Below are 20914 nucleotides of genomic sequence, written 5' to 3' on the forward strand. Positions count from 1 at the left end.
GTGATTACTTGCCATGTCATGGAACTAAAATACACCGAGGCTGAATGTCAACTTCACTTTCGAGCCTCATGGCAGTTCTTTGCGTCAAGAACGTAAACTAGGGCTCACAGTGCAAGCGTATGCACTATCCACTGGTTTTCTAAATATGTACACACTTTTCCCTGACCTGGTGCTAGGCTTCACTGGAGCGAAATACTTGAGAGAATTGGTCTTTGACCAAACCTTGTGCAAATCAAAACCACATTAGCCATTGTGCTCTTCAGATAAGCTGCTCTTGCTCCATTTAAATTAGATCAGCATAATCACCAACATCACTCACCCGCTGTGTGCTTGCAAATGCAAGTACAAAACGCAACTGTAAAAAATTTCAAATGAGTAGGCTTAGTTTAGAAGAACTTTTTGTTGGGCTAGATGGTGCATATTGTAAGGAAAGAACTTTACTTCATCTTCTTTTATTCACTAACAGCACAGCAAATATAAGGAAAACCAGGACACGTGCTGAGAGATACCAGTTTCCACACCACACTATCTACAGAACCGTTCAAGATACGCCATTTCCGATTTGAAGCGGTTCACCGACGTATCGCTAACACAAGATACACCTCTCTTCCTTATATGAATTGCTTCCAATAGTTGCCTTGCCCTTGTGTCTTTGCTTCTACCTAAAATCTTGATCTCATGAAACCGTGGTTGACACTTTTTGCAGTAGTACTTACATCTAGCCTGTGGCTAATGTTCTGCCGCTCGAGGGCATTCATAACACTCAGCACAGTGCTGAGAAAGGTGTGCACCACTTACGTCCTTCACTGACCGGGCGTGCTCACCTGCCCTTTCATTGATGCACCCCCCTGTTTGGCCCACATAGGCCTTCCCGCATCATGTCAGTGGTATTTCATACACCACCCCGATGCAGCAATTCACGAACTTCTTTGCATGTCTGATGCGGCACCCACTCTTGTCTTTGCTCGCGATGCGCGCACAGAGCTGTGCCAGCTTGCGTGGGGCCGAGAAAACAACCGGTACGCCATGTTTGTTGGCCACTTCTTTCTTACAGTAGGCTTACAGTAGGCTTACAGTAGGCTTACAGGAGGCTTACAGTTCTTTTCTTACAGTAGGCTTAGCGCATGCGGATGGCACGCATGACATGCTGACGATTATCAGTCAAGGACAGTTTGCATCACTGTTGAGTCACTTTGTGCCCGGGCATGTACAGTATGAAGACATCTCTATCAATACTCAGCCATACAGCAAGAGGAATTTGGATGACCAGAGACAGAGAACTGTGTAATTTAAGATTCCCCACTTGAGAGTTTCTTTTATTCTTGAAAATGTTGTGGCAATTTGCCAGCAGCAAGTCGTGCTTCATCACGTGAATAATCTTTCTTTCTCAACAATGCAATAAATATGCAGTAGCAATTGATACTTGCTTGTCACAATCTCGAAACTTTAAAAGGAAACAAGAAAAAAAAACAACATGCAGAGCCCCTCTTGAAAGACCAGTTCACACTGAAAAGGCCACAGGGCACACAACGTGAAGAAAACGAAAACTTTAAAACATTTCCGCTTCAAGTTCTGAAAGCTGGCAACATAGCGAACATCTAAAAGAACAGCGTCGCTTAACATCACAGACACTGAACAAGATTAAGCAGAACTAGATGACACAAGGGAACATACTTTTGCTTGCATGTGTGGAACATACGATGAGATGTCTCACGCAGCTGTTCTTCAGGCAGGTCATCGACACACCAGCTAACAAAACAAATGGGCAACAGACGAAGCACATGACGTGGTGCTTACGTATACAACACCCTCTATGCTTCTAGTTAGCCAGGCTATGGCTTCTGACGCATGGGGGCACTTATCAAAAGAGAATGAACAAAAATATAATCTGCACAGTGCAGTTTTTAACTCTTGCATATTCTTGAAAAGGAAACAACATCTAAAAGAAAAGCAAAACAATACTGGCACTAGCACTTGGATCACGGCTGCTTGCTCCTCACTCCTTAAATGTTGAGGCTAGCAAGGAATAAAGTGACATCACGAGCTCCCTTCCATTCCTTCACTGGCTTTGGACATGAACAGTTTGTTTCAGTTTAAACAGAGACAACTAAAACATGCAGCCGCTGCTTGGAAAAAAAATATACAAGCAGAAGGAAAGTGCACAACATGATAACCGCATGATTCTAGCAGGTCTCCACGTAAACTTGAAAACGGGTACAGTCCGTAAACAACAGTCGCACAAGACAACAAAAATGATGTAAGGGAACGGTTTCCTTTCTCTGGTCGAACTGGCATGGGCACAGGCACGGCCATGACTGCAGCACCAAACTTGAGACCACGTCATGGAAATGCACGCGAGGAGAGCACATACCGCTGCAAGGAAAACAAACGATCAACAGACATCATTGCGAGCACCGGTGCAATGACCAAACTAAAACATATGTGTTCAACTAAGATACTAAAACGGAGAAGAAATATGGCTTGACATGTTGCTCTGCAGTGCGATGACGGAGAGCACTGCTGGTTCCTCAAGGAATGAAAAAGTTTGCAGAAAAAGAGACAAGAATGTTACGTGGATGGAGATTTGTCGTGTGGATTGTGAAAAACAGTCCTAAGTGTTTGCATATCAGCCGCCAAACAGTCTTGCACACACACACACACACACTCACAAGCACACACACACACAATTGTGCAGTTGTGGCGTTAAAAAGAGGAAATGAGAGAGCACACCGGCCACAGTTGCCGCGCAGTCACGAAGCACTCCCGTCTTTCGCACCATCCCGGCACAAGATGGCGCTTCCTGTCACCACAACATGGCTCTTGCTGCCAGACTTGCTTGCTGGTGCTGCACAGAGCACTAGCAGCCTTTTGTTCACAGTGTGACACACTACTGTGGTTGCGGACTTGTGCAGTGACGTACAACTCGCAGAAGGGCGGTGACGATGATACCCTTGGAGGAATCGGCAAAAGGATGTGCGTGGCGGCGGCAACGTCTCTCGCAAAAACACCTATGAGCACAGCCAAGGTCATTTCCCTTTCAAGTCCACTAGAATCCACGTGTACAGTTTCTTGAACACAATGTCCAGCCGCTCGTAATTTACACTGTTGATGCCATCCTTCTTGTAGCGTAGCTTCCCCTTGTACAGAAGCTTGTACCTGAGAGAAAAACAAAATATTTACGCACAAGCTAAAGTCTAACTCAAGGAAAGAAGACAAACATCTTTAGAAGACTAATAACAAAAAAATACTCAACGAAAGTCAAATGAGAAGCTTCTGTTTGTGTGTTTATTAGGTGAAGCATATTTACAAGCCTAAAAACTAGCCAATGTAACTAGAATATTTAACTAGAACATTTGGTTTGCCAGGCACAGGCTCAATACAAATTCACTTAAAGGGTCAGTCTACTCACCGAGATGAGTGTATAAATAATGGCATATTCTGGTAGTTGGCACCCTATAACATCAATAACGAGGGGTCTGCGCCCGGTTTAGGCAGGAATTTATATTTTATTTCGGCGTTAAAAGTCGCGTAAAAAAGCATGGTGGCGACCCCAAACGTTCATTTTGTTCAAGAAAGTGGTAGTCTTTTTTTGTAGAAGCATAAGTGAATATACTACGTACCATTTTTATGCCGCAATGTCAGAGAAACGCACGTTTTGTTCTAGTAAACTGTAGAAGGCGTACCGCTCGCTTTTTCTGTAAATCACATGAATATTTATAGTTACACGTACGCAAAATGCAGGCACATTCCCACTTTTAGTTCCGCGTATGCTAGCAGAGAAGCAAAAATAAACTCAGCTTATAGTGGCGCCATCTGGTCGTCAGGACGGGAACCATTGCTGTAAACAAACCGACTCTCCACTTAAGCCTAGGAGCGGCAGAATCGTCACTGTAATTATTAAAATAAAGCAAATTTATCTCTTATATGTTTTCTTATAGGAGAGATGAGACGAAGCGAAAGACAGGCGCCCCATTTATGGCCAGTGAATGCACTGAAAAAGGCAGCAACAACGAGAATTCAGTCCGAAGCGAGAGGTCCGGCTTCGACGGGCGCCGCCATGTTTGTCGCCGCGCTGCGGACCTCCAGATGGTTGCCAGATGAGACTACCATCTCATACAGATGTGCTCCCACATTAATAAATCCTATTTTAAAATGTTCTACCGCACTCCTTGGCACCACAGCTGGCTAAACGGTAATTTGAGTAAAGAGCTATCGGTTGCCGCAAAGAAAATATGGTCGATAAAATTCAGTAGACTGACCCTTTAAGACAAACCAGTTTGCATGTTCTTCCATTAGGACGAAGCTTTGCAACGAATGCAAAGACTTTGTCAACGGTACTCGCATAGCGTCTGCATGGCATTCTTCATGTAAGCTAGAAAAAAAAAAAAAGAGTCAGCCGAGACAGTTAAGACACGTGTGAGAAGGCGTAAGCCCGCCCACTCACTCTGTGGACACAGTCGCCGCGCGCTGCCGCATGATGTAACCCGCTGCCACGCAGCTGGCAGTTATACCTCTGCATGTCTCTATGCAGCCGCTGCCGTGACGCTGATCTGCCTTAAGGTATGACGCAATAGCTAATCGGTTAATGCCCATATACCGTATTTTCCGGTGTATAAGACACGGTTTTTTTTTTTCAAAACCTTGCTGGTGCGTCCTATACAAGGGTGCGTCTTATATGCGAATTTTCCGGTTTTTTTTTTGCGAGTTCAGAAATTACTCAGGTTCATGTTGAAGCTTTTTCACCGAAAAAATATTACTACCAATAACGCGGTTGTAACATGGTTAATACTTCAATACAGAGACCGCCGTGCGCAACTTTTTTAGGTGAACTTTATCATGAAACGGCGGGGTTGACCACTTCCGGGATCTTAAACACGCGGCCGTTTCGGAGGCCCCAAGCAAAGGTAATGTGAAATGCCAAAAGATGGCGACAGTCGCGCTTCTCGCCATTGTCAAGACAAGCCAAGAGAAGCCGATGTTTTTTTTTAGTCACCCTTTGCAAATACGTAGTGTGAAGAGAATGCTTCAGACGTGTTGCCTTTTCGATAGCGCATCCGAAGGTGAAGACTTTGAAGGTTTTATGTAAAAATAAATTGTTATGGACATAAAGAGAGTTCTTTCGCTTTTTTTTCTTTTGTGCTAAAACGTGGGCTGGTATGGTGTGAGTGTTGCCTTTTTCGATCACTTAGCGTTGCTTAAGAACTTCTCACACATACGGTGCATTTTGCGATGGTCGCATAAGCATGTTTTATTAAGCCTCACTAGCCTAACTGGGTAAATTGGGGTGCGTCTTATACACGGGTGCGTCTTATATACCAATTTTTTCAATGACAGCCTGCATATATGGCGGGTGCGTCTTATACACAGGAAAATATGGTACATCTGCCAGCCAGCCAAGCCTCACTTTGCTCCACTCAGACGCTGAACGGCACGTTATTGGCCTTCTCCTTTTGAAAAGACATCTTGCTGTTCTGGAGCCAAAGCAGTAGTTTTCGCTCGTCTTCATCCTTACGGCTTTTCCATTCTTTCAGCGTGCCCAAACTTCATGCTTGTCACATGCCCTTTACTGAGTGCAGTGGACTCTCCTCACAGATACGCGCCGCCATTTTCGTGTCATGGAAGACGCTGCGCGAGGACTTCACCATTTTGAGGCACTTGTGCTTTGGCAACTGACAGTGTGCACACAGGAAAGCACTTGAATGAACCACAAAAAAATCAATGAAGTAAATTTACCATGGTGCAGACAGGTAACAGGAGATTTCTTCTAAGTAATTCGACTGGACGATACCTTTTTCCGGTACCTGGGAGTCCAGATTAATGTTTCAGTGCACAAGTGTGGTGTGCTCACCTCTCCGGACTTGGCGTGTCCTTGGCATGCTTCAGCATTGTGTACCTGGCAATGTTGGCAGGATACCTGGAAATCTTTAAGTGATAGTGCTGCAGCCTGCGCAAAGAAATAAATGATGAGGATGATGATAATGTACGCATTGCAGTTTCACAAGAAATCACGAAAACAAAGCAGTCCATGGCAAAGAATACAGCAGCATTAAGCATTTATGATTGCTGCCTTAAAACCTGCAAGAACTAGCCAATACTTCATTCAGATAGCAGAGACTGGTCAACATGATCAGTTCCTGGAGTAGCATGCTAGGCTCATAACCAGGCAGACCTTTCCTTTTATTCATTAAAGTCTCTCTCTCTCTCTCATGATTAGTTCACTGAATAGAAAAACTTGACACTTCCTCGAAAATCCCATGTCAATGCCACAACCAACTTTTCACATTTTCCGCTTTTTTTTTTTCAGCACATAGATAAACAACCTGTCCCAGCTGGATATCATAAGCTTCCACTGCAATGGTAACGCCTATTTGCAGCACATCTATACAAGCTTTACAGAGAAAGTATTTCAGATTTCTGGCCTACTTTTCCTAAGAAGCCAGGGCTAGAAACTTTTTTTCAGTGCTGACTAATCACAGATGGTCAGCACCAAAAGGATGCATACATCGACTTTACCAAACAGCAAATTTCCTCTCCTTCTCTGCTCTGTTCACTCCATCATTTCCCTCATTGCAAGGTTCAGGCATCCATGACCCTTAAAGGGAAACTGCATAGGTTTTAGAATTCAACGAGCTTAAGAGGGTTGAATGTGTGAAACTCGCAGGTAAAGCATGCGAAGTATTTTTGGGCTAGCACTTGAAATAGTGAAGTAATCGCCGATTAAAATCCGGACACCCTTCAAGCTTCTCTGCAGTGCACAACGGCAAGTGGGGGGCGCATGATGACGTCATCGAAGGTATCGGTACATTTCCAACGCACAAACGCCTGCTTTGAAGGAAAAAAACCAACGCCATCGAAGGCAAACCCTGCCGAGAGTTGTTTGGCAGCGTCTAAAGAGTCAGGGCAGGGTGTGGCTGGCGCCAGCGGTAATTTGAAATCATACCTTCCGTGACGTCACGCTGAGTTTCTCTGCACCCCTCTGGTGCATTGAGGAGAAGCGCAAAATTCAATTGTCGATTACGTTACTATTTTAAATGTTAATGCAAAAACACTTGGCATGCTTTACCTACAGCCTATATAAATTTTAGTTCTTGAATATCCCGAAATTCTCAAAAAAGTGCTGCAGTTGCCCTTTAATCAAGACAGTTGCACTACCTTTCCTTCCCTCACAACCTCTGAAATGATGTTGTTAATGACGACTGCACCCTTTATAGCAGGTTACTTTCTTCCCTAATGCTTCCACAAAAATGCGCGAAAAGAATGGAAAGTACAAAGGACTTCTACACCTTATCTATAATGCACATGGATGATCGATCCTTCCAAACCCATTTTTTAGTACTGCAAATCTCTTTGCTGTGCAACTCTTTTAAGCTACAAATAAATGAACACAGTTGCCTTGAAGGCAAGGCAGTCTTCATCTGTCCCTCCAAAAAGGAGAAGGGAATGGTGTTCTTGCTACACTGACAATGTGCGCAACCAGGGCTGGGAGAGGCCTCTGTGCAGTCATCACTCACAGTCCATTTGTACAGCAAGGAATAAAGACAGACAGATAAAGATGACCAGTCACCCATCTCACTCTATGCACCTGTACTGCACTATTCAAGATCATTCTCAGCAAACGTTAACTGTTCCAGCAACAAGTGCACAAGCCTCTGCCCTAGGCAGTGGATAGGCTACTGCAGAAAAACCAAACAGATTGCTCACCTATACGACATGTCGTCGTCCTCTCCTCCCCAGCCCCAGTACTCGTTTGAGAAGCCATTGACGAGCTGCATGTGCTCCTTCTTGAGAGCACTGACACCACCAAATATCAAGGCATAGGGAAGCCTGCAAAAGCAAGCAGAAAGGAAAGCGGGCACATTACACAGCTGCAGCACACTTGTTTATGAACAAAACCACCTGTTAGAAAGGCTACATGGAGGAGAATAAATAACGCATATGGGACACATATATACAGTAGACTCCATTTAAAGAGATACTCCAGTGGGTTTGCTAACATTTTAAGTTGATAGTAATATCACAATCCAACTCCCCGCTCTCTTTGTTACAACAAATTGCCTTTAAAAGTGGCAAGAGAAACAATTTTAAAATGCTGAAAGCAGAAACAGACATAAAAACTCCATCCATGGCCAGAGACAATGCTTCGCCTGACACTGTGATGATATCACGAACATCATCAGAAAGACACTCGTATGTGCGTTGAATGGCTGACTGAAAACAGTGAATGCTTTTATCAAGCGCCCAAGATGACCTGACAAAAGCTCAAAATTTTATTAGTGATGTGGGGTGTTAGCATTAACATGCGGGCAATGTTTGCAATGAATCAAGGCCCCAGAAATGGGACACTTTAAAATTGATTTGTGCCGGAATGAAATGCCACATGGCTGCGAAAGTTGGTAGAAATAATCAGGAACGAGAGAAAAAGCTGAAGTGCAAGTTTCATTACAGAACAGCGACCTCGAAAAACCCCTAGAGCTGCCCTTCAAGACGAATTTGAAGTGACCATGAAAACTTGTTTGCCTTTCAGTGCCCCCGGAAAGACATGTGAGCACGCTAAGTGCGTCCAAATACATGTTACATGACAACAGTAAATGAAACAGCCATTCAGCAAGAAGACAACTGCAAACAGGGCATTTATTGCACGCATGAAGTGAGCTGAAGTGTGATATCGTAAATCAAGATCACATAATCCTATTTGAAAACAGCACTCGTCAAGTTTCACTTCTTTACAGAGTTTTTCCTCTTCCACAACAACCACTATTTGTGTTTATTTTTTTTTTATTTCTGAATTTTGAGTTTCCTCCGGTTCTGAGCGCAACCAAGGGTGCCTATACTCCATCTCAGTAGTTCCTTGCCGCACAGCCAAAGCTACGATGAGTGCAGAGGCAAAGTTCTGAGGCTGCGGAATGTAGTGCCAGTATAAAATGGGCATATGGGCATATCGGATAGCGTGCTTTAAAGTGCGCATGCACCATAGACTATTTCAAATAGACCCTTTAGCGTACACTCGCATCACATGCACTCCTTCCCGAGTTTCGGGTGCATGGCACTTGCGTGAGCGAAGTTATTGCTTCTAAAATGGCGCCACCCTTCAAATGAGGACCCCTCACTTCGGACTGGATTCGTCTTCGTTATTGCTGTTTTTAGTACGTTCACTGGCCATAAACGGGACACCGGGCTTTTGCTTCACCTCATCTTGCCTACAACAATACATATGAGTGATGCGAGTTAGTAGTGGGCTGGGCAAGTTGGTAGTGATCCATTACAACAAACAGCGCAAAGAACGCACAGACGCAAGAAGACTTGCTATGCCACTGCTCTGCTCCAAGTATCCAAGCTGCCATCCTTAGAAAAAACTATGCAAATGTTCTATACTAAGATACACGCCCATTAAACATGTTGAAAAGGCTGCATAGCTTGTAAGAAACACCACAAACAACATTAACTAAGACCTCATCAATGACCTCCTTTCTAGTGCCATTTGACTACAACAAAACATCAGGCAGGGTGGACCTATGAGCATTTGACAACTGGACTTCTGTCCTAACTTGTCTTCCCTTCTGCCAATGAGAATGGCGTAGTTTTTTTATTCTTTTTGTTCCTTTTTGGGGACAATCCTAAGAGCGGAATAGGTGGAATTCTAATACCAGTCACTGAGGAATGACTGCTTCGATGCTGTATGTGACAAAAGTATCGGGAGGCCTTCCAAATAAAGAATATCAGGAAATACGGAAGGGGTGACAACTGTCGTCAATGAAAATCAGAAACTGGTCGTCATAAGAGCGCACTGGCATTGCATAGATTATTTGTTTGGAAATTTCAGCTCAAAATTTAAGCAAGAGATGCATATGGAACGGATGTAGCTGATGCAGGACAGCATTACAAGAAGATCAATGAGAGACGCCTCTGTCCTGCTCTGGCTGATGATGATAATGATGACAAAAGGATGACAAAATGCCAGAGTTTCTAAAATTTTTTATTTTCCGTAACAAAGGGTCCTCGAGAACAAATGAACGTGACCTGTCTCATTTGTAGGCGGCAGCTCTGAACTCCAGAGAGAGAAGAGGACGGGCCCCACCCTCATCCAGGCCTGTTCAACGACCACTAGACCAGTCTAGCCGCTTTATGGCACCAGAAGAGTGATAAAGGTCCACATTAATATAAACAAAGAGAAAAACAGAGATAAAACTTTGCTCCTCTGCTATTACTGGAGCAAAACCAACAACTAGGAATCCATCCAACCCTACCTGCACATGAATCGAAAGGAATGGCTAGCATGTATTACTTGCAGCTGTCCTTTTGGCGACTGCAGGCTGCCAGCATTCAAGCAAGTCCGAGCTGCTCGAGAAGACACTTCCAGCACTTGAGTGGGTGGCGCTGCTGAACACTCTCAAGGTTAGGTTATTTGTAAACATAAATACCCCAAAAAGCAGAAGATTTGACAGCCGTCGCCGTAGCTCAGAGGTAGAGCACCGGACGCGTAATTCGGAGGTCGTGGGTTCGGATCCCACCGGCGGCATGTGGTTGTTTTTTCTTCTGCTTTTCTAATCAATTAGCTAAGCGATAACATGTAATATTATAAATTGATCAACACCACAAAATAAAGAAAATAAGTAAAAAATTCCCTGTGCCCCTTGGTTTCTGTGGCTGTTGGCTTCTCTCAAACAATGGACAGCAGAGTTAAGCCTTCTGTACATCTCTGCTCCATGTTATGATGGTGGATCATGCCTGCCCTCACCTGTACTTCATGGTGTCTATGGCCACCGACATGTGGCGTGGCTGCTCGGGGCACGTGTACAGGTTCCGGTCATCCTCCGGGATGAGGTCCACATCGTGGAAGATGAAGCACTGGTAGTCGTACAGTGCCAGCGCCTCCAGGTAGCCCACGTTGAAGAGCTTGGCGCGGTTGAACCTCCCCTGGCCAGCCTGCGAAGGAAGAACATCACGGAGGCATAGTAGCATTCACTATTTGCATGCAAAGTTAAAGGGACACTGAGGAGAGCTCTATTAATATTTTTTTAATAGCAAAATCCGATAGTTCGGCATTTCATGGCTTTGTTGCCACTTGGCCGGCAGCGAAAGATGCATTTATTTCTAAGAAATTTGGATTCGAAGTAGAAAAAGTTTTTCCCGCCGCTCAGATTCAAACTTGGGATTCTGCTATGACGACACAGAACTAAGTGACGTGAAACATGACATTCACATGACGTAACGCAGACTCCGTGATTTCTGGCGGCCAGCAGTGCGGCCCAGCAGCAGCCGAAAAGAAAGCTACCACCAGCCGCACGTTGAAGGCATCTATCGGCTATTGCGGCCGTCGCTTCGTTTACATTTGCACCGGCGTTTTGCCAGCGTTACAATGGATCCCGTTCTCGAAGTCGTCAACGAAGTTCTCGCAAATAGACGCCTTTAGCATACCGTGTACCTTGTTACCGTTAGCGGAATACCGGGAGCCCCCATACCGCTGAGAGCAAGCGCTGATTGGTCCCGGCGCTGCAGGAGCGCGCGTAGCTATCGGGTACGTGGCGCCATCTGGCAACGTCAAGGAGATTTGCGCATGCATTGGCTGCGCCTCAGTGATTTGTGGCCTCTCGGGTCCTAGAGTTGCTAGAACCATTGGTTCTAGCAACACTGTTTTGTCCTATGACGTCACCATGCTTGTACTTGCGAGTTTGGCCTGTGGCGGCGATACCTGTATTTTGGTTCTTGCTCTTTTCTACGTTACGAGAGCTTTGTTGTCAGTATGAATGGCGTTTTTGTAATCAGAAGCTGGTATTCTGTCGATGCAAGTCAACTTCAATTTCTCCTCAGTGTCCCTTTAGGTAGCTACAATCAAGTGTTGTCTAGCTTTCCGCGCCATTACCAATGCAGTGAATGAAAAGCTTGAGGCAGGTCTGAGAATTGATGCTAGAACAAGTCTGAACAAACAGCAGCTTTAACAACTCTGCTAACTATAGTCGGATACAACTTAAGTCTGCAGTGAAGCTCCACCCACGTTCAGCCTCTGCGCACAGAATTCCTCCACGACGAAAAATTATTCCGCTGCTTAAACGTTTATTGTTGCCTAAACGAGAAGCTTATCACAAGAAAAAGACTACGAGCTCTATAATTTTTATACGTGGATTGTTTGATACAGTGAAACATTAAAAGGCTGATTTCGTTTACTGTTGCGATTGGCCAGCGGAGTAATACAGGATGCCGCGGACCGCAGCCCGGCGTTAGCAACTGCTGTTTTTTTAAGTTGTATCATACTATAGATGTCGATACTAGACATGAGAATTAAGCCAATTCTGTAAAGAACAACAAGTGAAAGCACTTTCAGTTCATTGTGAACAGAAAAAATTCTTAGAGCAGAACAGAGTTAAGAAAATTACTGCAAGTAGAAAGCAATGACAACTATTAACAATTACAGTGAGTATGTTATAGGAAGACTACCCAGGGGGTTTTTTCTAACTAGACGAGTGGAAATAAAGAACAACGCCATCATTTCGAAGAGCCATCAGGTTCAACTTCACAAGTGTTTCTGAACATAGAGAATAGAACAAAGTGCTCTGTGGCCCAACTTACGTCATCCTCTCTCTGAAATGAAACAAATATACATTGCAGAGTTAGGGCTAAATAAGACATCACTATTAAAGGTGCATTGAAGAGGAATCTGAACTCGTCTTTTTGCCGCGGGAACTCGATCTACACGTTCAGAGCATGCTCAGAAACTGCGACTTATTGCCCTGTGTGGCCGATTTCCCTAATTAAATCGAATTAACGCCCGGCTCCCGCCTTTTTTTTTTTAATTCTGCCTCATACGGTGGGCGGAGTCGACCAACGCGGGGAGTGCCTTTCAGCCAGCTCCGTGGAGGCTTTGCTTTCGCTTTATGTTGTTTTTTAGGTTTCCGTGAATAAATAGTTTCATTTGCAGATAATATAACCGCAAAATAAGCCCGCAGAAATAAAAATACGCGCGGACTATTTGCTTCTACGGACTACTACGTGTTACTCCGCCGATGGCAGAGCGGCAAGCCGCCACGGGACTGGGTGAAAGGCACTCCCCGCGTTGGTCGACTCCGCCCACCGTACGAGGCAGAATTAAAAAAAGAAAGGCAGGAGCCGGGCGTTAATTCGATTTAATTAGGGAAATCGGCCACACAGGGCAGTAAATTGAAGTTTCTAAGAATGCTGGGAACGTGCAGATCGAGTTCCCGTGGCAAAAAGACGAGTTCAGATTCCTCATTAGTGCACCTTTAAGGGACGCTTTTAACAACTGTCAAATAATTGCACATGCCTCCTTTCAGCCGAGTAGATGGCATGCTCTATACTTATTATACAAAAAAAGCCATACAATCAGGCCACAAAAAAGCCCCACTTATGATCTTCTGCCGAAAGAAGTTTAATCCTTATCAGATCATCTTTTAGATTAATAAAAGCACTCTGCTCCCTCTCCTCCAAACATGTACTCCACCTGAAAGTAAGTGTTTGTGCATAAATAGCATGGGCAGAGAAAATTGAGGACCGTACTAGCATACTGCTAATAATGTCATTTTGCTCCGCTAATGTCGTTATGCAGGAAATTATGGCAAGCAGCACCGACTAATATTGTAAGGTGAAGTACTTTCAATTCGAACTTTTAGAGAGATCTAGTGTTATCAAAAAAAGATGAAAAAAAAAAGAAAAACATCGTCACTCTTGGCTGGTAGCATTGTTATCTTGCCAAATTGATCTTACACCAATGTGTGCTCACGCACAATATTTTGGATGCAAATCAGCGTAGGGTCAGCAGGTTTCAAAACAGGAAGGGAATGCCTGCGAATATTATGGCTGGCAAATTAAAGGATTCTCGAGTTCCAAAGTAATGCCAAGACAAGGTGTACCTTTAAACAAACAAGGCAGTGTTACTCTCTGCACATTGTAAATCTCTCGTTTGAGCAAAAATATGATGCCTTCTACTTCACAAGGCATGAAACTGTGATACCATCCAGTCACGAACATTGTAGAGATACACAAATATACTTGCATACCTATCCAAGCCATGACATTTCGTCAGCAAGGTAAGCATTGCAATGCGAGGACTGATAGGCACTGACAGCAAAACAAATGCTCCTGCCATATGAGCACATGCATGTGTGCAAGAGACTTCTCACTCATTGAAAACAGCATTTCCACCTCAGCAGCGTTCCTGTTTCCCTCTGCCATTTTTGTGAAAATCATTTTAGGAAGTAAATTGTACTATACAAAAGGGGAAAAGGGAAACAAGATTATAATCACTCTCACTGTAAATGCAGTTTAAATGAAAGAAGTTTTGGTTTGGTCTATGGGATTTAACGTCCCAAAGCAACTCAGGCTATATGAGGGACGCCGTAGTGGAGGGCTCTGGATAATTTCGGCCACCTGGGGTTCTTTAACGTGAACCGACGTCGCTCAGAACATGGGCACATTTCGCCTACATCGATATGCAACCGCCGCAGGCGGGATCGAACCCGCGTGTTTCGGGTCAGCAGCCGAGCACCATAACCACTGAGCCACTGTGGCAGCTGAATAAAAGAAGTGAGCCGCAATGTTGCTCACCACTGAGAATGCGCTACATTAGAGAAAACCTTGCGAATTTCTTTTATGCCATCTGAAATCTTGCAGCACCCTCAAATTCTGATTTCACAAAGAGATCACGTAATTACAATTGCACAGCTCATCACAAAAGCAGCGCCATAAAAAAGGGTAAAATAAATGATAGGCACACTGCCACCTCAAGAAGCAAGGATAAAGTTTTAGACAGCCATGAAGCTGTCGAAGAAAAGTACAAGTGCAGAATAGAAAAATTCGGCAGAATGCACTGCTACTCACCTGCTCAATAACAAAGATGGCATAGTCTATCTGCTGGCGGGGCAGCATTTGATGCATGTTGTAGAGGAAGACCCGGAGGTGCTCCTCACGGTCCCGGTACGGGACCAGGATGGCCACCCGGTGCCTAGGCGTGCAGTCCTTGGGCTTGTACCGGCCGCCAGGCAGGATGTGCAGGAACTCCTTCTCCATGGTCTCAAAGGACGGGGCGTCCTTGAGGACTTTTAGGCGGCCAACTTGCAAAACGAGGATCATACACAATCTAATTGTGGTGCGAGCCGATAAAAGCTAGACAAAGCTTTGACAGAATCGCACGTTGGACTGCACTTGGAAAACCACGGAATCCCTTCAAGGTGAACTTGATGGGATCTTGCCAATCAGTTCAGGTTAAAAAATATTGCCGGAACCTCAAGTTGTGTAAAAGGACATAAGCACATGCAGTAAATTGGTAATGAGGGAAGCACAATGTGAAAATGTGATGTGTGATGTGCTTTCCAGAGAACATTAAACACTTAAAGAAAAACGCACTAGGGTATATTATTAGAACGAACACAAAGTTCCTGCGGTCAGCTAATTGTTGTAAATTTTATAGCCTTTTATACAACACTTCCTTTGACATAAAAGAGGACATATTCTCAATGCCTCCTAAACGCTACTCACAGCCTTTGGTTCTTACAAAAAAAAATAGTGCCTGAAGAGTATAATGTGCTTTATTACATGTCACATGAGCACATGACAACCAATGGTTTAGTTTTAATGGGTTTATTAACATCCTAAAATGACTAAGGCTAGGAGGGATGCCGTAGTGGAGGGCTGCGGATAATTTCGATCACTTGGGGTTCTTTAAAGTGCATTGACATTGCATAGTACACGGGCCTCTAGCATTTTGCCTCCATTAAAATGTGACAACCGTGGTCGGGACCCAACCCGCGTCTTTTGGGTTGGTAGCCAAGCACCATAACCACTGAGCCACTGCGGCAGCTCACACACCAACCAATGCTTGCTTGTTAATGATTCCTCTTAGCCAGATCTTTTTCTGCATGGGATCTACGAAAACTAAAGAATGTCTCCTAGCTGAACCATCCAGCTTATCGGAGAACTCAATTTAATGAAATTTACTTCGAAGAATTCACTCTGTAGTAGAAAACTAGGTTTCATAACAGTCTCATCAGTTAGCGGACAGCCCTAGTTAAAAATATACCCAACTCATCCACTGACATCAACACTGATTCAACACGAACGAACTGGTCTTAGGTTCATAAAGCCTGCCAAACATGAGCATGAGCCATCCGTTTCTTTCTGTGTATGTGCTCACTCGTCAGTATAAAAATTATGGAGCGCACTGCTCCTGAAAAGTGGCCACCAACATACGTGTGCATCAGAAACACATAGAAATTCCATCCTACAAGCACATCACAAGCTTCAGTCGCAAGAAGTGCCCATGTAAAGTTTCTGTGTGGACATCAAGTAAGCCTTGGTTACATGCAAAACCCAAACTCACCCAAGTTTGGTGGTACGAGTGGACATAGTTCCATGGCAGGAGTGGTGGTGTTGTTGCTGTCACGGTGCACAGCAGTGGAAAAAATCTTGTCGGAACGAGATTTGTTCACAGAGTATGGACTGGCGGACTCTGGGATTGAAACGTCACCAGGGAGTGGCCGGAAAATCCAAGAGAGCCCTGGTGAGACCACCTGCGAGCAAAAAAAAAATGCCATTAGGTGTGTAGAACATTGTTTTCCAGATGAAGTATCAAAATGGAAATGGTGGCACTGTGTAAAAATTCCCCTCTCGCCCAAAAAAATAGAAGACAGTGGACTGAATTATATCTGAAATAAAGGTTTGGTTTGGTTTATGGGGTTTAACATCCCAAAGCGACTAAGGCTATGAGAGACGCTGTAGTGGAGGGCTCCAGAAATTTCGACCACCTGGGGTTCTTTAACGTGCACTGACATCGCACAGTACTCAGAAATTTTGTGGCTGCATAGCTTGAAAAATTCCAAAGTGAACAGTTACTAATAAATGGGTACTAATAAAGGGCTACTAATACATAGGGGAGTACAAATGATGTCAAATACAAATTTAATATGAATATGAAGAAACAAATGCCTTCAAAAATGAAATCGAATGTTTGCTGAGTGTAAAAAAAAAAAATTCAGAATAATATAAATAGGCAAACATTGTTGTCCTTTTGTCCTTGTATTATTCAAAACATATGGTCTTTGCAACCCAAACTCAGCACCATAGAAAAAAAATGGCGTACAGAGAAATGTATACTGCTTGATTAGACAGCATAATAGCATGCAACCTGTAGTAAGTTGTCATGAAAATGAGTGACACAAGTGGCAATTGAAATGAAATAACACCACGGGCAGAAAAACTTCTTAACCCTTTTAAAAAACCACCAACCCTGAGCTGTTACTCGTAATGGGAGATTGCACCAATATCTCAAATGACGAGTCACACTCGTCCGGCCTGATGTTGCGCTACTTCCACTGCCAAAGACGAGTTACGGTCAGCAACTGCGTTGGTTGCAGTTTTCAACGCTAGAGGGCAGTAGTTGTCCATGAAGAATGCGTTTCACGCCTTTAGTGTGTGTTTTAAGTGCAACAACAGTCATTTTCTCCAAAGAAAATAATTTGAGAGTTTGGCAAGTCTTTCGTGAATTAATTTGGTGGTTAACGGGTTAACTAGACCTCAATGGAACAGAAAGAAATGCTCGAATACATTAAGCTTACTCCGCATCCCACCTAGCTCCCTCAATGACTGGATCAGTGCCTAAACCCAGCCCTACATTTTCCGTATTCAGGACTTTGTTCAGCACACTCACATATGACGCAGGGTGATTTATGGCAGACAGCCACAGTTGCTACATCTCCAAGACAGAGGGCTGAAAGTAAAATAAAATTTATTCCCCTCCAGTAGATCCAAGCAAAAAAACCAATTGGTGCCCTACAGAGACCATTTCAACCAGCAGCAAACCAGAAGGCTTCCTTCTGGGACCAGATGAAACCAATAGAAAACAAGAATTTCCAATTGAATTTTCACGTGGGCTCCCTTCAACGTCTGTATTTCAAGTTAGACTGCGCACACCTCAGCATGTACTCGCTACACTGCACAAGCAGTGTGGCACGTGTGTTGGCCATGTTTCCAAGTTAATCTGCTGGAACGAACTCCATGCTTAGCGTCAGCAGCCAGTTAGACAGCAAACTTTGCGCGAACCAGAAAGCAGAGCCAAGCAATTCAACAGCCATCGCTAATGCACTAGCTTTTCAGCACACTGTTCTTGTGAAAGTCTACCAGGGGCTTGCATTCCATAACAGATATTACATTCCATGTCACTACAATCCTTCTTGCACTACAAGGCTCCACGGGAATTAACAGTGCATCTGACTGCAGCGGCTGTTACCGGCACAGTATCATCATCAGCAGCAGCAGCAGCTTGACTACACCCACTGCAGGGCAAAGGCCTCTCCCATGTCTCTCCAATTAACCCTGTCCTTAGCCAGTTGTGGTCATCGTATTCCCGCAAATTTCTTAATCTCATCCGCCCATCTAACTTTCTGCCGCCCCCTGCTACGCTTGCCTTCTCTTGGCATCCACTCCGCTACCCTTAAGGACCAGCGGTTATCTCAATTGCCTTCGCATTACATGCCCCGCCCAAGCCCACTTCTTCCTCTTGATTTAGACTAGGATGTCATTAACGCGCGTTTGTTCTCTCACCCACTCCGCCCGCTTCCGCTTAACGTTACACCTATCATTTTTCTTTCCGTAGCTCGCTGCGTTGTCCCTAGCTTAGCTGAACCCTCTTTGTTAGCCTCCACGCTTTTGCCCCATAGGTGAGTACCGGTAAGATACAGCTGTTGTATACTTTTCTCTTGAGGGATATTGGTAAACTGCCATTAATAATGATCTGAGAAACAGTATGACAGTACCACATCAGCACATGCAAAAGGAGAGAAGCCGCGTCAGCGCACCCTGAACGGCTTCTGGTTGGTCGAGAGCATGTTGAAGCTGTACTCGAGCAGCAGGAACGCGACCACGGTGGCCGCGACCAGCTTGTAGAAGTGGCCGCGGCAGAGGCTCGCCGCCGAGGCACGCAGGCCTCGTTGCCAGCTGAAGGCGCCACCTTCGGCCACGGCCGCCGACGAGCTGGACGACGCCATTGGGGACGACCACCCGGGGGCACCAGTGACGACGATGCGAGCCTAGCTGCTACTGCTGCTGCTGCTGCTGCGCTGCCTCTGCCAACGCCGCACATCACTTGGCGCGGTCATCAGCACGGGCCCGCGACCTTCGACCTCGTCGCCTGCGCCACCTCAGGTCCTGCACATGGCACATCCCGAACGGGCCTCGTTACACAACACTGCACAGCACATTGAGCTTGGGCGCGTACAGCCGCGCTCTGTATAATCAGCCGCCAGACCTGCTAACTCAGGCGGAAAATAACTGACCAGAAGCACCGTGATCTGGCAGCAAGTGATATATGCGGCAACCGCGAATACAAATGGGACGTCCTAGGGACGTCCTTATTCTACACCCGGGAGATAATCACCTTAATGTTCATTAAACGTCCGTCGAAGCTCCACTATAACGTAAAAGCGTGGGATATGCAGGCGATGTGCGAAATGGATATTTGATTCCTCAGAAAAACTCACGGATATTCATGTTACATTACTGAACAAAATACGCACAACCAGGCAGCGACACAATGTAGAACAGACAGTTCACAAGCACAATACATCTGCTTTCTCTGCTTCTTTGTTATGCTTTTTATTGGCGATGTTCAATCCGTAGACATATGCACACGAAGTAGACATCGATCGTCTACATTTCTGCAACTGTTTCAGCTTCGAGGGGTCATCTAGAAACGAGTTCACCATCACGTGTATGAATTATAACGTTTTTAAACGGTTAGCAACAAATATCATAGACATTCATTTGGTTAAGCTTCGGAATGTAACAGAAGTCCGCAGAATGCGAATCCACGGAAAAAAAAAGGTTTATTTCTGCATTGCTCGCTGGCCATGTCAGCTAGTAATTGTTGCTGTAGATGAAGCACGGACGTGCCCTCATGCCTATACATGCTTTTCGTTGACCTGTTTGCCTGACCGCGTAGATTTTTTTTCCCTGCGAACCGGAATCTGTGGTCCAGGATTGTACACTGAGGGGCGGAAATTCTGCATCAGTAGGCCTATCATCCAGATTTCTGCACAAGTCAGCATTTGGACTTGTGATGGATGTCCACAGGATATCCATGGTAGCATGGAATGAGCATCTGGTGCCCTAAGTAGCTATACCGGGTGTTTCTACGGACACCTAAAATTCGAAATAGAAAATAATTTTAGGCAACCAACTTTCTGCAGAGGCGGAAGCCAGTTACTACGAAAATAGTTATAATTAGACAGCTCAGGGGTTGAAGCCATGGACAAGACCACATCTGTTTTTGAATCGGGAGCTTTTTTTCCGTACGACCTCAGAAACTGAGTTCATGAGGCGGGCCTCTAGCATTTTGCCTCCATCGAAATGCGACCACCGTGACGAGGACCGAACCCGCGTTTTTCGGAGCAGCAGCCGAGCACCATAACCACTCAGCCACCGCGGCGGCTGTATATCTTTGCATAGACACGTTTGCTGCGATGGTAGTCATAAGAGTGCACAAGCGAACGCACGAAAGGAAAAGTATGTTGCGACGAGCGAAAGTGTCACGTGCTACCAGGTATAACGGGCTTCGCACGGCAGTTTGTGTCCACTACTGCCCACCAATTTAGAACCCAAGACTAACGCTACATAAAGCGCTGGCTACGGTGGCGCAATACACGGCTTATGCATTCATACGCGCACACGGCCTACGCGTCGGAGTGAACACTCCGTCAACAACCGATTGCGAAAAGGGCCAGCTTCTGAAGCAACCAGCAGCTTTCGTGTCCAAACAGCGCACGTTGCATAACGCCAAGCCCCGAAGTTTTCAATAACCGATTGCGAAAAGGGCCAGCTTTTGAAGCAACCGAGCTTTTGAAGCAACCAAGCCCCCGAGTTTTTTCAAGCCTTTTCGTGCGAAAGCACTATTCCGATGGGTAAACCCCGGGCA

At 45.0% G+C, this 20914-nt stretch overlaps 1 protein-coding gene across 4 annotated transcripts; it reads right to left on the reverse strand.

Moving 5' to 3' along the window:
- Nucleotides 1-1283: 1283 nt before the first annotated feature.
- Nucleotides 1284-19138, reverse strand: LOC149359555 (beta-1,4-N-acetylgalactosaminyltransferase bre-4-like). Of its 4 annotated transcripts, XM_089571736.1 has the most exons (8): nucleotides 18801-19138; nucleotides 16328-16517; nucleotides 14830-15062; nucleotides 10736-10923; nucleotides 7702-7824; nucleotides 5849-5944; nucleotides 4260-4372; nucleotides 3626-3695 (listed from the first exon to the last, which is right to left on the reverse strand). In XM_089571736.1, the coding sequence occupies exons 1-8, from the start codon at nucleotides 18987-18989 to the stop codon at nucleotides 3661-3663; spliced, it is 1167 nt and encodes a 388-aa protein (XP_089427862.1). In that variant the 5' UTR covers nucleotides 18990-19138; the 3' UTR covers nucleotides 3626-3660. The 4 variants fall into 4 exon arrangements, 3 of the variants coding, with proteins under 3 accessions (XP_089427863.1, XP_089427861.1, XP_089427862.1); XM_089571737.1 differs by lacking the exons at nucleotides 3626-3695; nucleotides 4260-4372 and adding an exon at nucleotides 1284-3156; XR_016288786.1 differs by lacking the exons at nucleotides 3626-3695; nucleotides 4260-4372 and adding an exon at nucleotides 3019-3156 and having other exon boundaries at nucleotides 5734-5944.
- Nucleotides 19139-20914: the final 1776 nt, after the last annotated feature.

This window comes from Amblyomma mixtum, chromosome 2 (assembly GCF_055824585.1).
Source record: "Amblyomma mixtum isolate Tamu chromosome 2, ASM5582458v1, whole genome shotgun sequence".
In the NCBI taxonomy this organism is placed as follows: Eukaryota; Metazoa; Arthropoda; class Arachnida; order Ixodida; family Ixodidae; genus Amblyomma; species Amblyomma mixtum.